The following is a 14,843-nucleotide window of genomic DNA, read 5'->3' as shown; positions in this document are numbered from 1 at the left end:
ATGACCTCTCTGTGATTAGCACCTGATTTACTGAACAATCTCTCTTTCTACATTTTAAAGAATATATAACCATCACATCTGGCAATTTTGCATTTGATAAATAGATAGATATGGCTACCTTTAATTTCAGCATGATTTAAACAATTTATATCTACTTCCTAAAAATAGCTTAAATATTACAAATGCAGAAATAAAATTACTTCCTTATTTACATAAACCAAAAGCTTTTTAATTAACCAGAAAATTAACAATTTATTTATTTGGTTCAAATATATCTTTAAGGTCAATTTCTACAACTTGTTAATCTATTTGGTTTATAGCTACATCTGGTGGAAGAAGATGGGATAAGTAAGGAGCTTACATGAATGCATATTAAAAAAGCCAGCTAGGATTAATTCTGAATCAACAGATAAACTGCTTTTCACTGTTCCACTTTTCAAATCTGATTACTATTCTTAGGTGCCCATAGCTTTTACTCAAGCAGTACATGCTCCTTTATCATATAGCAATAAAAAGAAAGACTTCTGACAGATATGGACAAATATAGAGAGATAACTTCATATTACAGAAAACAATCAACACACAGGTCCAGCTTGGAAAAGAAAACAAAGTGTTGAAATTATGCTTGATATCATTTTCAAAAATGCATTGAAATTGTAAATTAGTAGTAATTACATGTCTAAACAATTGATGTACTATGTATTTTGATAGTAACTATGTATTTGAAACTTTCAGATTCTGAAGAAATATCAGAGCCTACTATATCAGTTGCATATAGTATATATAAACAGCAGGAGGTGAATTTGTGCTTCAAACATTTATAGTCTGAGACTTCCATTCTGAAATATAACCAATATGCAAACCTGATATTTAGTTAGAAAAGAGGGATCAGGTGTTTGCAGCAAGGCAAAAATTTGCACTAGCAGAGGAAGTAAAGTTTCTTTTAAAATAGCATCATGACATTTAGGTCTACTAACCTTTGCAGTGCTACCATTACATTTTCAATATCCTAGTGCTAATGTAGAGAAGATGAAAAATACATCAGGTATCATCTCACCAGAAAATAATTTTATGAAAATAAACCTTGTGTGCATAAGAAAATCGGTTTCAGGCATCTAAAGCAACTGAAGTATCTAAGCTGAAATTTTCCAGAAAAATTGCCTGTAGCAAATACTCAATATATAAATTTCAGCATAAGCAATTAACATGTACTCAGATATATATGCCATTGCATCTCTCCCAGGCCTCTCCTTTATGGGGCAAATTTGCTCTTAGATTGTACAATATTTGTAGATGTCACAACATCTGTAGAACATTGATAAATCTTCTTGTACCTCTGGGCTTCCCTCCTGACTGAGCTGGTGAGGCTTACCATTCCACAAACACAAAACATTCATATAGAAAATCATGCATTCCAATACAAAATATCTGATCATGACATATCCAAAAATTTTATGGAAGCTGATATCATGCAAACTTTATGTAATCAGAAAATACAGTCTTTCTGCCTATATATATAAGGGAGATACCCGTCTCTTGACAGAGTTAGCAAAGGCAAGATCTGTTTGGTTAATAAACTGCATTTACCTAGAATTCCTGGCAGCTCCCTCACAATGTGATAGATGAGAAGATCCAGGCATTTTGACAGGTATTCACTGCCACCTTGCTGCTCTTTTCCTGGCATGGTGTTTCTGCTGTCTCTTTCAATATACATCATGAGTCTACATTTAAACAAGTGCAAAACATTAACTCTCATACCAAAGAAAATAACACTATATCTCAAAAAAAACTATTAAACCAAACATTTCTGGTATCTGTGGTTACCATAAAGACAATACATTAGTTTGGCTCTGTAATTTTGTTGAAATTTTAGAATTTTCTTTTAATAAACTCTAAAACCAACACATATTACTGAGGAAAGAAAGGAAAGAAACCCTTAAACTAATTTAAGTGAGCACAACTCTACTGGTTTAAATTAATACATAATGTTAACATAAGGAATGAATCTTTCTGCATACTTAGGCAGAGAGACACTAATTTTACAATCCATTTTATTTTGAAATATGTAATCAATATGTGCAATATAAGTGAAAGACTAAAGATACTAATTTTCAACACATAAGAATTCCAAAAGTAAAGATAATTAAAGTCAATGCAGTAAGAGATCAGTCTTTCAGTCCAGAAAAATCATACTACATAGATCCCACTGCAGCCTATTAAAATGTTAGCTTTAGCTGGAATGGCCATATTGAAAGAGATAAAAACCCAAACTAGTCTTACATCCTTTCTCTAGAAATACAGTGCTCACAATTTCTAAATACAAACTCAATGCACACATTCCAACTGGTAAGTGCTTGTGGCTGTGCCATTCAGCAGAATGACATTTCTCACAGTGAAATGGTAACTGATTTATTAGCCACTGGCTAACTTACAAGAGATTGCTTTAATAATACACCTGTAACAGAATGCTTCGGGCAAAATTTTAAAATGCTTATTTGAATAGACAGAAGGGCCAGACTTCCCTTTAGGGCCATACTATTGACATCTTTGTTTCACATTCGAACTCCCTCCGGGTCCTGTGCAAAGAACCATCAATCACTGGTGAGAGAAATCCATGATCTGGATTTTAAGTATGTTCTTCAGTACTGTCTTTTTATATATCCTTCTGATAATCAATGCTTTTTTACAGAACTACGAAAATAACCTATTTACACTGCCTCAAGTGTTCATAACAATACTACTAGGAAATACATCTTTCCATCAAAAAGATGATTAACTCAATAAAGTAAAAAGTACCTAAGAATACATTTTACAGGATTATGTCTCTAAATAATACATGATTATGATTGAATACTACACTCTTATTCTTCCTAACCTATTCTACAAAGAGAGAAAGTAATCAAAAGACCCATTGAGTAACTACTTTTCACCTGTGCAAGAGCCCAGATGCAACACATTCAGCAGCACTTCTCAGAGATCATGAGGACAGCTTTTATTCTTGTAATGTCTGGAAACTGCATTAAATTACAGGAACTTTGATTTGTTGGTTAGAAAGGAACTACTTAAAAATCTGACATTGTGCTACAAATAGAATTTTACAAGCTTTACACTTTTTTATATAAAAATTTGAATGTTTCAAATAAAATGGCTTTCTAGCCTTTCCAGACAACCAAGTATTTTTTATTCAAAAAAAGTTTAGCTTTAAAAAAGATGACAAAATATCAGAGCTTGAATTAATTTTTTTTAAGAAAACAGTTCCATGATTTAACGATCATCTGATTCTATATGGAAATACACTTTGATCTGTTTGAGTTTTACTTAAGATGGGTCAAATAGACTTCAACATGAGTGGTTTTATTTCTTTGGGAGAAGGAGGTTCTTTTCTTTTCTAAAAGCATGTTCTATTACTTAATCACATCTGAGAAGGATACAAAGTAGGTTCATTTATTCTGAGAAAGATAAACGAGTTCTCTCCTTTATGTTCTTCTTCTATTCACAAAATTGTCTTTCACATAGATTTTCTAAAAATATGCACTATATTTTCCCTGGTAGTTCAGTTCAACTAAACATTGTCCCTAGAAAACTGTACAGATATAAATTGTGGAGGCAGCAAAACACTGGAATCTCTATTTTCCTTTGATGAATTCCTCAGTCATATATAGAACAATTAATTAGTTACTTTTATTCCTTAATGAATCTTAGTGTTCTCTCTAGTGGGCAAACCAGGCCTATAGAAATACAGTTATTCAATTAATTTAGTGCACTTTTTTCTTGCACTCAACAATACATGAAAAAATATGTAGATATTAGTACAAATGAGCTAAATATGATGAGGAGTAAACAACTGTCTATGAAGCAAAGATTTGGTTTAAAAAATATGAATTCAAATGTCTGTATTGCAAGATATGGCCATCAGTGAGCTTTTATACTAAAAGGAAAATTCCAGAGTTAACAGTCTGGAGTGATAGGAACGGGAATGAGGTCTACTACTTAAAAGAATAAGAACTGTTCTCTTAACAGGATAATCAACATGAAGAAAAGAGACTAAGTTCACAGAGAATGACAGACCTTCATGAAACTAAAGAAGGTCATGCATTCTCTGAGGACATATACAGTCTATTTACCCCAAGAAATCAAGGACTATTTTTTAGTTTTACTATTATTTATTATTATTGTTATTAGTCAATCTCTGCTAACAGAAATTACGAAGATTTGAAAGGATACTTAATATAGGTATATTGTTTATTTTACAGAGATGTAGCATCAGATGGCATATCATGCTAAAAGGAGGGTTAATCTCTACTTCTTGCCTTCCATCAGTTTTTTCTTCTTTTTAATTTGATATGAGCTTTCTGGGTATGTTTTTTATTTTTTTCCCTGAAATCACTGACTTACGTCATTGCTCCCTCCTGCTTTCCATTTCCATGTTTTCCCATCTGACCAAGCACCAAGCCTTTCAGTTCTTTTCCTCACTACTTTTCTAGATCAATCTTTAGACGTATAAGGCAAACAGGCTATGCTAGATGTGAGACTGTAGTAGGTTTCCAGGCAAAGCTTTTCCTTTCAGGGCACATATAAGATTTGAAAATTTAATAAATATGGGAGATGGGCACAGGAAACAGAGAAAGAGTTTGCTCAAAGGTTATGCTGTTGTACATAGTTAAAGTTCTGCAGATGGTGAAATGTGTCAGGAATACTACCCTATCTTTCCACAAGTGTCCATTTCTGCAGACAGTAGAAAACAAGACATTTGGGAGGAGAAGTTCAATCTCTAAGTCAGTGCTATTTAGCTAGGAAATCCTCTGAAACCATTTAGATACAAGAAGAACAATTCAGTGAGACTAATTGGAAATCACTGCTAGTTCAGAGCAGGGTGAAATGAAAAGTCTCAATAAAACTTCAGATTGTATCCCTCCCATGAAGAACAGGTAGCCTGCCTCTGCAAATCAAGGAGAAAAGAAGAAGCCTAGAAAACTCAGTGTGATTAACAAAATAAATTAATTTGTATAGTGTAAGTAAACAAGTGCTACTTCAGCATAAAGAATCTTGTATCTTCTCTAGCTGTATCCCATGTGGAAGAACCAAAGGTATGGAATCGACTACCATGGAACAGGTAGGAAAAAAGACAAACAGGCGAATTTTCTCAATGTTGTGGAACAATGAATTAACTTCAAAATTACATTTCTTATTACATATCAATATTTTTCATCCACAGAACTCAAAATCTGCACAAGCAAAGCAAAACAAGGAATTCATTCACCACTTCCCATGGGCAGACAGGTGTTCAGCCATCTCCAGGAACAAAGGGCTCCATCACATGTAATGGTTACTTGGGAAGATAAGTGCCATCACTCCTAGTGTCTTTCCCTTCTTTCCCCCATAAGACCACATGGCATGGAATATCCCTTTGATCAGCTGGGATCAGCTGTTTCTCCACTCTTATTTGGAATTATAAAGGTGTTTCCATACTCTTTGAGTAAGAAGAGACTTTTGAAAAGAGGTACAAAAAGAAACTCGCAACCAGATTCTGTAAACTCAGCTAATCAATAGGCATTAAAGGGGCATGCATGGGGGGACTGTGTGTACAAATACTCAAAAGTGAATAGCAACTGCTGGCATCATGGCCAAAGCCAATAGGTTCTGTAAACAGCAAAAACAAATAGGCAGGTGGTCTTAAGATTGCATTCCAGGTAGCAAGACTTGCAACACAGGACACTGTGAGGCACCATTGCCTGCCATAAAAAGGACTTTCAGCAAGTGCCTACTTCTGCTGTCTTTTATTTCCTGGTGCCTTCGCACAAACTGGAAGAAAAACACGAGGAAGTCCATTTTGGTAACACCAGCACAGCTAAAATAAGCTTGCCATTACCCTTCCCTTCCACTTCCTCTTTTCCTACTCTTCCTTCCATTTCTCTTTCTCTCCTCTCCCTTCCCTGTCCCATCATCCCAATGAGATGAATAATAATGAAACTTATTTTCCTCACATGCCACATGCTTTTTCAGCCCCAAAACCACTTCCAATGACAGATATCACAAAGGTTACCAGTGGAAACAGGATTTTATTGTCTAAATTATTAGTGAAAAAAATTTTTCCTGATACAATATCTAAATCTCCAGTGGCACGACTTAAGACCTTTTCCTCTTGTCCTATCACTCATTACTTGGAAAAAAAGACCAACCCCTGTCTTGCTACAGCCTCCTTTCAGGTGGTTACAAAGAGTGATAAGGGCTTCCCAGAGCCTCCTTTCCTCCAGGCTAAACAACCTCCCTCTGCTCCTCCTCATAAGACTTACACTCCAGACCCCGCCCCAACTTTGCTGCCAAATAAAGGAAGGACTGCCCTCCAGAGCAAGGCCCTTGGGATGCTGGCCCTGAGGCAGTCCCCATGCTCATGAGGCCCAGGGGGCTGTTTTCAGCACAAACAACCTCACAGTAGTTGCCATGAAGAAAATTAACCCAGCCAAAACCAGCATAATTACCAAACTAAACAAAAGCATTTTTCAGTGCAATGTTGCCATGAAACAGTTATTACTGTTTTATCATCTGCATCATCCTTTAAGTGATGCATACTGAAAAATTGCTTTATATTGATTATCATTATCATAAAGATAGATTTTATTATCTAAAGCAATATAAATCCTGTTACAGGCTTTAGCTGCAGCTGTTGGAGACAAACCATTAACCAGGAATTATGTATATTTTACTACATGCTCTTTATATCTCTCAAATCAAACACCTCTAGAAGGAGAATTTGAGTATATCAAATAGTTTTGATAGTTATCCAACAGATTTCTGCTTCCTGTGCTAGCAATTTAGAATTTATGAGTCTTAATTTTGAAGAAACTTTTCAGTCAGACAACTGAAGATACCTAACTAAAATACTCCAACCGGAATTCAACAGTATAAGTCAATGAGTATCTCTGCTGGGTTTAAGATTATTCCAGAGTTATATAGTGATATTATGAATGCATCTGTCTCCAGATTTAATGGGTCATTTCTCCTCTCTGTAGCTATCTTACTTTCTGGATGTAAGAGAAAGGTTTTAGATGATCTATTCTGAGAGGAGACATGCTGTTCACTAAAGAACAGTTATGAAGAAAATTCAGCAAATGAAGAAAAACAGTTTATTATCTCAATAAATCTGATATAAGCTTGCCTATTATTTTACCTAATGTGTTACATTATGTATTGGTCTCTGATCAGCCCTGTCTGGAGCATCACAACAAAACAGTAGGATAAAGCCAAAAGTCATAATATAAAATCATATTCCAAATTCACAAAACATTCTCTTCAGAAAGGCAGCTGGTTGGAAAGCATTATAAATGAAGAAAATTGTTGATAAAATTATTCTTGTCCTTCACATAATATCTTAGGTATATATAAACAAATAGTAACTGTCTGTGTAGGATTTCTGTCAGACCATTCTCCAAACACAGGAGAGTCCTATATAGTATATAAATCACATGAATAGCAGGAGTTATTAAAAATGTAGCCATTCAAAAAGTCACTTACAAATCGCTAGAGGCATTTTACACTATCCAGAACACATAATCTGATAGAACATTTCTGGAAGTGTAAAAACATACACATGAAGAAGCCCCTTGGAATCAGTACTTATTCTCGATGATTCTACAAATATTGGGATATCTACAGCTTTCCAAGTGAAGGAATATATATAATGCTAGCACCCCATAAGGTGTCCTCTCACAGTGGTATAACTCATCTGCCCCTTCCTTTAACTCCAGTCTATGCACCCTAATTCTTTTCAAACATGAATATAAGATATAATGTTATATTTGCTGTAGATATAGTTAGATTTACAGCTACCCACACACCTCATCCTTTTTTACTTTCAGTTCCAAACCTGCTCTACTTCAATATTGTAAAAACTATGTTTACACTTCATTTTACTCTTCTTCTTACAGAACAGTAGAAGATATAAATCCCAACTAAAACTTCTTTCATCTTACTTCTCCAATCACCTCAAAACATTGTGACAATTCATATTCTAACACAGTCTAATCTGCTCCTCTCTGATACAGGAATGCTTCTGCCCCAACGGAAGAAAAAAAAATTCAAATAACTCCCTGGTGATTCAGTAACTTCTTGCAAAGTGTTCTAAAACAGAAAAATTTAATATTTCATGTAAAAGTCACAGGAATTTATTGGTCATTATGTAAATCACTCCCACAACACATACAGCCAAAAAATATTATTTTACCTTGAAAACGACTACCCTGAAGAGACTATGGAGTATAACAAACCCAAGATGAGGAAGGCACATAATAGAACCTTTTATTTTGCTTTCCCACTATAGCAACAACTTACTGTTGCAGTATATCTTTTGCCCTACCCAAAAATGCAAATGCTCACTGGGACCACAAGCTACTTTAAAAGATGTTCTCCTTCCAAGACAGTGCTTTATCCTTGTGAATAATTGTCACCTGATGATCCCATATAAAATATTCTCATGAATGAAAGGATTACTATTACACACAAAATAATTAACTTCTAAAACACTGTCTCAAAAATACCACACATTTTCAAGTATTTCAGGTACAATTTTAAAGACTATACCTTTGATTATCTTCCATTATCACCTTACCTTGTTTGACAACTGAGGAGCAACATCTCCCTGTTATTAATTAAAACTTGTAGCAAGACCAGAAAGGCTTTTGCTCGAATAAAAGTTGAAGGACTTTCAAGTAGACGAGTAATTGTAGTCACAAAATCCTTGGTGGAAATAAACATAAATACGTTAAGGTTGCTTGCACTGTACTGTAAGATTGTATACACTTAAAGTTTGCTCATTTTCATGTCACTCATGGGGAAAAAAAAATCCACAGAACACTAGCAAATAAATTCTGTCCAAGACTGACAAGCCCAGCATGAAGCTGCTTTGAACATCTTCACAAGTGGTAGAGTAAAAAGCAAACACTATTTAATGTACCAAGTCCAAAGTAGTAGGAAATTAACTACAAAAGATTATAAAACTTATAATTTTAAATGGCGTACCTTAAGTATAAACATAGGATATTTTATTATACTTATTTTAAAACAAAGCCGAACTATTTTCAGAATACATACGTATTTAAGCACAAATAGGATTACATTTTTTAGCTATTCATTCCTTTATATGTAGGAATATTAAAAACTACACCTTAGTTGGATACAATCTTGTCTACATCAGCCCCCAGATTATACACCAGATACTCCAAATAGATGGTAATATTGCTTCTACCTTCTTTGATTGTTCTTATCTAATCTAATTTTATTTTGAATTCAGAAAGTGAAAAACATCTTTTCATGGAAGAAATAAAATCAGGACTTGAAAAGAAAGAAGTAGGATAAACAAAATCAAAATTAAAAACCAAGCAAGAATTTACAAACTGTGTCAACTGGCTCTATGCAAAAATTAGACTGAGCACAAGTGGCTTCAACAATAGAACCTGCCTTCAAACAGTCGAACTGGATTCTCAAGGGAGTGACAATAGCAGAGATGAGTAGTGTATGCATGTGGTGTACAAAGTTAAAAATCCTGCTGTGTGATGCACATTTAACATACATATTACTGTTCCAATTCCTCATTTGATGACAGAATAACTGCAAATCAACACTGACTGTAATTTATTAGAGACACGCTTTGCAACAATTAACTATACATCTTCACTGAGAATGGAAAAAGAGCAGAAGTGCAAGAGTTGACCAAGAAACCATTAGATTTTATTCTGACACCATTTTAACCCTGCCTTCAAAAGCAATCATCATTCAGTAACTACAGAAATCCCAGAAAAACAAACTATTAATTATTCTATAATTAATTATAGCTATTCATTATTCTAGAACTGTTTTGCTTACTTCTACAATTTATTTCATAAATAGAAGAATTTCTCAGTCTTGGGATTTAAAAGTTTACTGCTTTAAACAGTTCAACAGCTCACAGAGCATGACTTGTAGCTCCTCCAGTATGAACTTGCAGCAGTCAAGTTCTTAAATTATAATATAATAAATGCAAAGGTTGAATTTTAATTAAGTGTGGTTTGGTTTTCCAAGGATTTTTTAACAACAACAACAATGTTTTTATGTTCAGAAATCCCATAAAACCTCAGACATAGTCAAAGAGTATGTATATAATACAACAGTGACCATGCTAACACAAATAGACTTGATAGACTATGCACAAGGACACCATGACAAAGACACATGCAACTACAAGCCACAGCACATCTATTTTTAGTCCTCATACTCTGGAAAGCAACAATATTTCAATGCTACATGTGGGGGGTTAGCATGGGTTAAGACGAAATTAGTTACATCAGACTTATCTGGGACTGTTTTAATAACCAGATTTAAGAAATAAATGTGACCTGTTGGAATTTGCTTTCCTAGCTGGTTTGAAGACTGCAAAACAGCTACAGTTTATCCCAAGAAAATCTCAAACACATCTTTGCTGACCTGCAGGACTTAGTGTATCAGAAAAGCCAAAAATCACTCAAATACTGCCAAATAAATTATTTATCATTTCTCTGTTATATTATTCCTCTCTCCCATGCAAAACTTTGATGTATCCATGGAGACTCTGCAGGATAGGACACTCTTTTCATTTCAAGTGAACACACTGCAACAAGATTATGACTTTACATCGGATACACTGAGCAATACTACAATGCAAATTTAAAAAAAAAGCAATGATGTTTTTTAATTGGCTACATAAGTGGAAAATAACTAGACCACTATCTCTCTATACAAGAACAGAAATTACAATAGCAAACATTTGTTGCATAGTTATGTATTTTCTAATTTCCCTTCTATGCTTTAAATACCTCCATATTATAAGTTTAGAGTTACAAATATTTTGTTAAAGATATTTTTATCTTTTTATAAATTTATACTGACATTGACAAAACTATCATCTATGGTGGTAGTTACTTGTCCACATTCAGGTAAAAGACAAAGAATTGAAAACAGTTACTGAAATACGAGGACAATGCTTATAACGCATTTACAATGCAGTTGCGACAATATACCTCTCTAATACATAAAAAGTATTATTTGAATAATTTTACTTATGACTGGTTGAGGAAAAAAGAAACCAAATAAAAAACACCTTGCCCCATGATCTGACCTCTGGAAGAACCTAACTGCATTCAAAAAGCTGTGACTGATTTTCTTTCATCTAAAGGTGAATCTTGTTAGCCAGATGAAAATAATTAGCAGTGGGGGATTTTTAATCTATTGCTATAATATGTTCATGATTCTTGATTTTTTCTTTTCCCATGCTTTATTTTAAAAGCATCATTTCAAATATATTAGTTTCCAAAATGGGAAACTAAAATGGAAAGTCTCTGTATCAGAGAGGGACAAAACCCAGACCCTTTTGGCTATTGTAGTTCCCTGAAGTTTTGTATTAGTGTAGATGATCACAGAACTGCATTTCGGACTTTTGTAACTGTTTTTTATTGTCATTCTTGAAGACCAAAGAAAACAAGTCCTAAGTCTTACAAGCTAAGGGTGTTTCCAGATAACATACACAAAGCTAAATTATATCCATCTTGAATTTATATCTTTAAGCATCATTTAATATGTTGTTTGTGCCAATATTAAACAGATAGTCATTTCTTTGTCACTACATTCTGTGTGACACTGAGGTCCTTCTGCCTCTTAAGCTTAACTACACAAGAATTTTACAGAACACAAAATAATCTGTAGGCCAACACTATTCACTCTTCCCTTCTCTCATTAAGGTGGACTTGTGCATCATGAGTATGAAATATTGAAAACTGCATGGACTATTAAATTCAATCTTGAGCTCTAAAATAATATCTCCACATGACGTGATAGCACCTGAAAGTTCAATACAGGAGCATGTTTGTATTTTTAGATTCTATTCAAGAAATACAAAAATATAGTTTCAGCTTCCAAAATCATACAGTCTAATTTCCAGATCACAGAACATTGTGATTTGGAAGGGCTCACCAAGTCAAATTCTTAAGTGACTGGCTCACATGGGGATTGAACCAACAACCTTGGTGTTATTGCCACCAGGCACTAATCAACTGAGCTAATCTCATTCATAAAAAAAACACCATTCTATGAGATTTAAGTTTGTCTCAGCTGCAATGCAGGTACAATTACCAAATGCAAGCACATGCAGTAGAACCAGACTTACTTCATCAGTTTTGACAGTACAGTGTTTTTTACTTACAGCTTTGGGCACTATTCCCACTTCTATTGTTAATTTGATATATGCTGTTAAAGGAATGTCTACATTTGTCTGTATTTCAGTTTTCTAATCTGCAAAATTTGATTTGAATTGTTCATAAGAAATGCAATATCAGAAAGGGAATTTTAGCAATTGTCCATATGAAGAAATTCAGTATCAGTATAGGAGTCCTTTTAGCAATGTAAATCCTATATAAACAAGAAATTCTTCACAGAAAACATCATGCCGTTGCCCTAGGCTAGCTGCACATTGTGTTCTTTTGCTGAATGTTCAAGTAAATAATTTTTCACCATGCTCCTCTGACTATACCATCAACTCATGCTTGTTAAACATTACAGGACAATTTGCCACCTGTTAGTGCTGTTCTTACGGGATGTGGAAAGTTTAAGGCCAGATGACATGCACTCAAAAAATACACTGGCAAATCTGACATGGTACAGAAATTAATTTTATAAAAAGAATGAGTGATTTCAGGCCACATGAGTGGGATTATTTTTTAATTTAAATATAATTGTTAAAACAATATGTATGGAAATAAAACTCTCCCAACTTATGCCCAACAAATTATTATAGTCAAGATGATAGTCAGATTACAACATACAACACAGTATCTGATGAAAACAAGAGCAAGAGTTCCTACTTTCTTTGTGATTTTTATCCTTTCCATAATTCATTTATTAACTATGCAAATATACTGCAAAAAAATAAACACTTTTTCTCTAATACAAATTAATTTGGGGATCAAAATAGAAAACTTTAAACCATTTCTATCAAAAATTATATTAGACATAAATCAAAACCAGTTGTTTCATTCAGTGACACTAAAAAAAAAAGCATAAGGTATTAAAATACTAATTTCTGCAAGATACTTCACTTACAAATTGGCCTAAGGTCCTTTAAGGAGAGCATAAAGTACAGCTTCAGATTCAATCAGGACACTCCTTATTTTCTATTTTAAATGTCTAAAACAGCTATGTTAAATAGTTGTCTTTACTGATTCCTTACTGATTTTCCTTAGGTCCCATAATCAGTTATGGTCAGGCTAGGGTATTCTGGATTGATTGAATCCTAGCTGCAGGACCAATTTATACACCCATTTGAACCATTTGTCAAAGATCCATGAGAGAAAGAAAAACAATATAGTTTATAAGTTAGATTTTAAGCAAATAGAAATATAAAATAATCACATTCCTTGTTTCCTGCTTTTCAGATATGCAAATGTCGCTGAGACGTATTTTGAAAACTCAAAACCACTAGCAGTATCAACTTTAACTTTTCCTTTTGTGAAATTCCATGCCAGTGAAATATTAATCTGAATTCAAACCTTTTCTTGAATTAGCCTCTGTAGATGAATCCCACATGACAACATTGCTGAAAACATAGTGAGCATATACTGCTGAATTTTGCATATTCCATTTGCCAAGGAATTTAGTACAGCTGTTAATCCCACTTTTTCAATGACACTCTGGAAAGCATTAGGTGAGGAACGAGTAATTCTGCATAAAGCCTACAAAAACGAAAAAAAAAAAAAAAAAAATAATTATCTCAAGAAAAGGAATGGAAAATAAAAGCATATGGTGAATTTTCCAATAGTTTAGGAATAAAAGAATTCATACAGATTAATTCCTAAGACAAGTATTAGGTAAAAGACCACTATTTTTAGAATAGTGCAATTCTTCTAAATACTTTCCTATACACTGTGCAGCTGAAATTCAAATATTTCATACACCAACATCCATATCAAAAAGTCACATTACTCTTTTCCTCTAGAGAACAATAAGGATGGAGCATCACAGCCCATGCTTGAGTCTTTTGTCAAGCATGGAATATAAACAGCATCAGATAACACTGTACCAGAAAGGAGTACAGGGAGAGAAAATACAGACATGGTACACGCCACAGGAATTATGGGCACCCATAAAGATGGGCATCTCCTCTCTCCCTGCTTATGGACAATAATGTGGTATGTAGTATTTCAGTGTCTAAAGTCTATCCTTAGCTCTAGATACTACTTCAGATCTAGGTACTTATTAAGAAACAGGGGTTAGTATAACAAATTTTCAAACTATTCTCCAAATGGTTGATCTTCAAATATCATTGATTTTAACAACAATTTTAACAGAAAATGTAGATACTGTCCATGCTTTAGTGAAGTGAGCACAAACCTGTTCAGTGTCTACTAACTTAGCTATTTCCTCACAAATATTACCAAACAACCTTCAGGGCAGCTTTATCTCCAATTTGATACCTATGAAAATGCAACCTTCAAGATACTAAAACTGCATTTGTTCTCTCCAGATAAAGAAAAATAAGACTTTTTAAACATTAAAAATTTCTTTTTCTTTGGCTTGAATGTACTGTTAGCATAGAAGAATAGCTTATGTTAAATACTGGATTCACATGAAAATCTGAACTGGTTTTCAGGAAAAAACTTTGAAGGTGAGTCGCTTTTGTGAAATGTAGACAATATTTATGATTTCTTTGTTCTTTACAGACCGGCTATATTTAGAAATTACTGTTTACTTGGTGTGCACTCAATAGTAAGGTCTTGTTTAAGAGAAACTATAGTCAATTACACAGAATACTACCACCAAAGAAAAGCTTTCCATGTAAGAACCCC

At 33.9% G+C, this 14,843-nt stretch overlaps 1 protein-coding gene across 3 annotated transcripts in view; it reads right to left on the bottom strand.

Annotated features, from left to right (window-relative positions):
- The window catches only part of ULK4 (unc-51 like kinase 4), a 214,821-nt gene that overhangs the window by 148,035 nt on the left and 51,943 nt on the right, over positions 1 to 14,843 (bottom strand). For all 3 annotated transcript variants that reach the window (XM_015617381.3, XM_015617383.3, XM_015617384.3), the window contains 3 exons: positions 13,548 to 13,730; positions 8,606 to 8,733; positions 1,588 to 1,721 (listed from right to left, as the gene is read on the bottom strand). In XM_015617381.3, coding sequence (XP_015472867.1) covers positions 1,588 to 1,721; positions 8,606 to 8,733; positions 13,548 to 13,730 — 445 coding nt within the window. The remainder of the gene's footprint in view (positions 1 to 1,587; positions 1,722 to 8,605; positions 8,734 to 13,547; positions 13,731 to 14,843) is intronic.

This window comes from Parus major, chromosome 2 (assembly GCF_001522545.3).
Source record: "Parus major isolate Abel chromosome 2, Parus_major1.1, whole genome shotgun sequence".
In the NCBI taxonomy this organism is placed as follows: domain Eukaryota; kingdom Metazoa; phylum Chordata; class Aves; order Passeriformes; family Paridae; genus Parus; species Parus major.
This window is presented reverse-complemented; position numbering and strand designations above follow the sequence as displayed.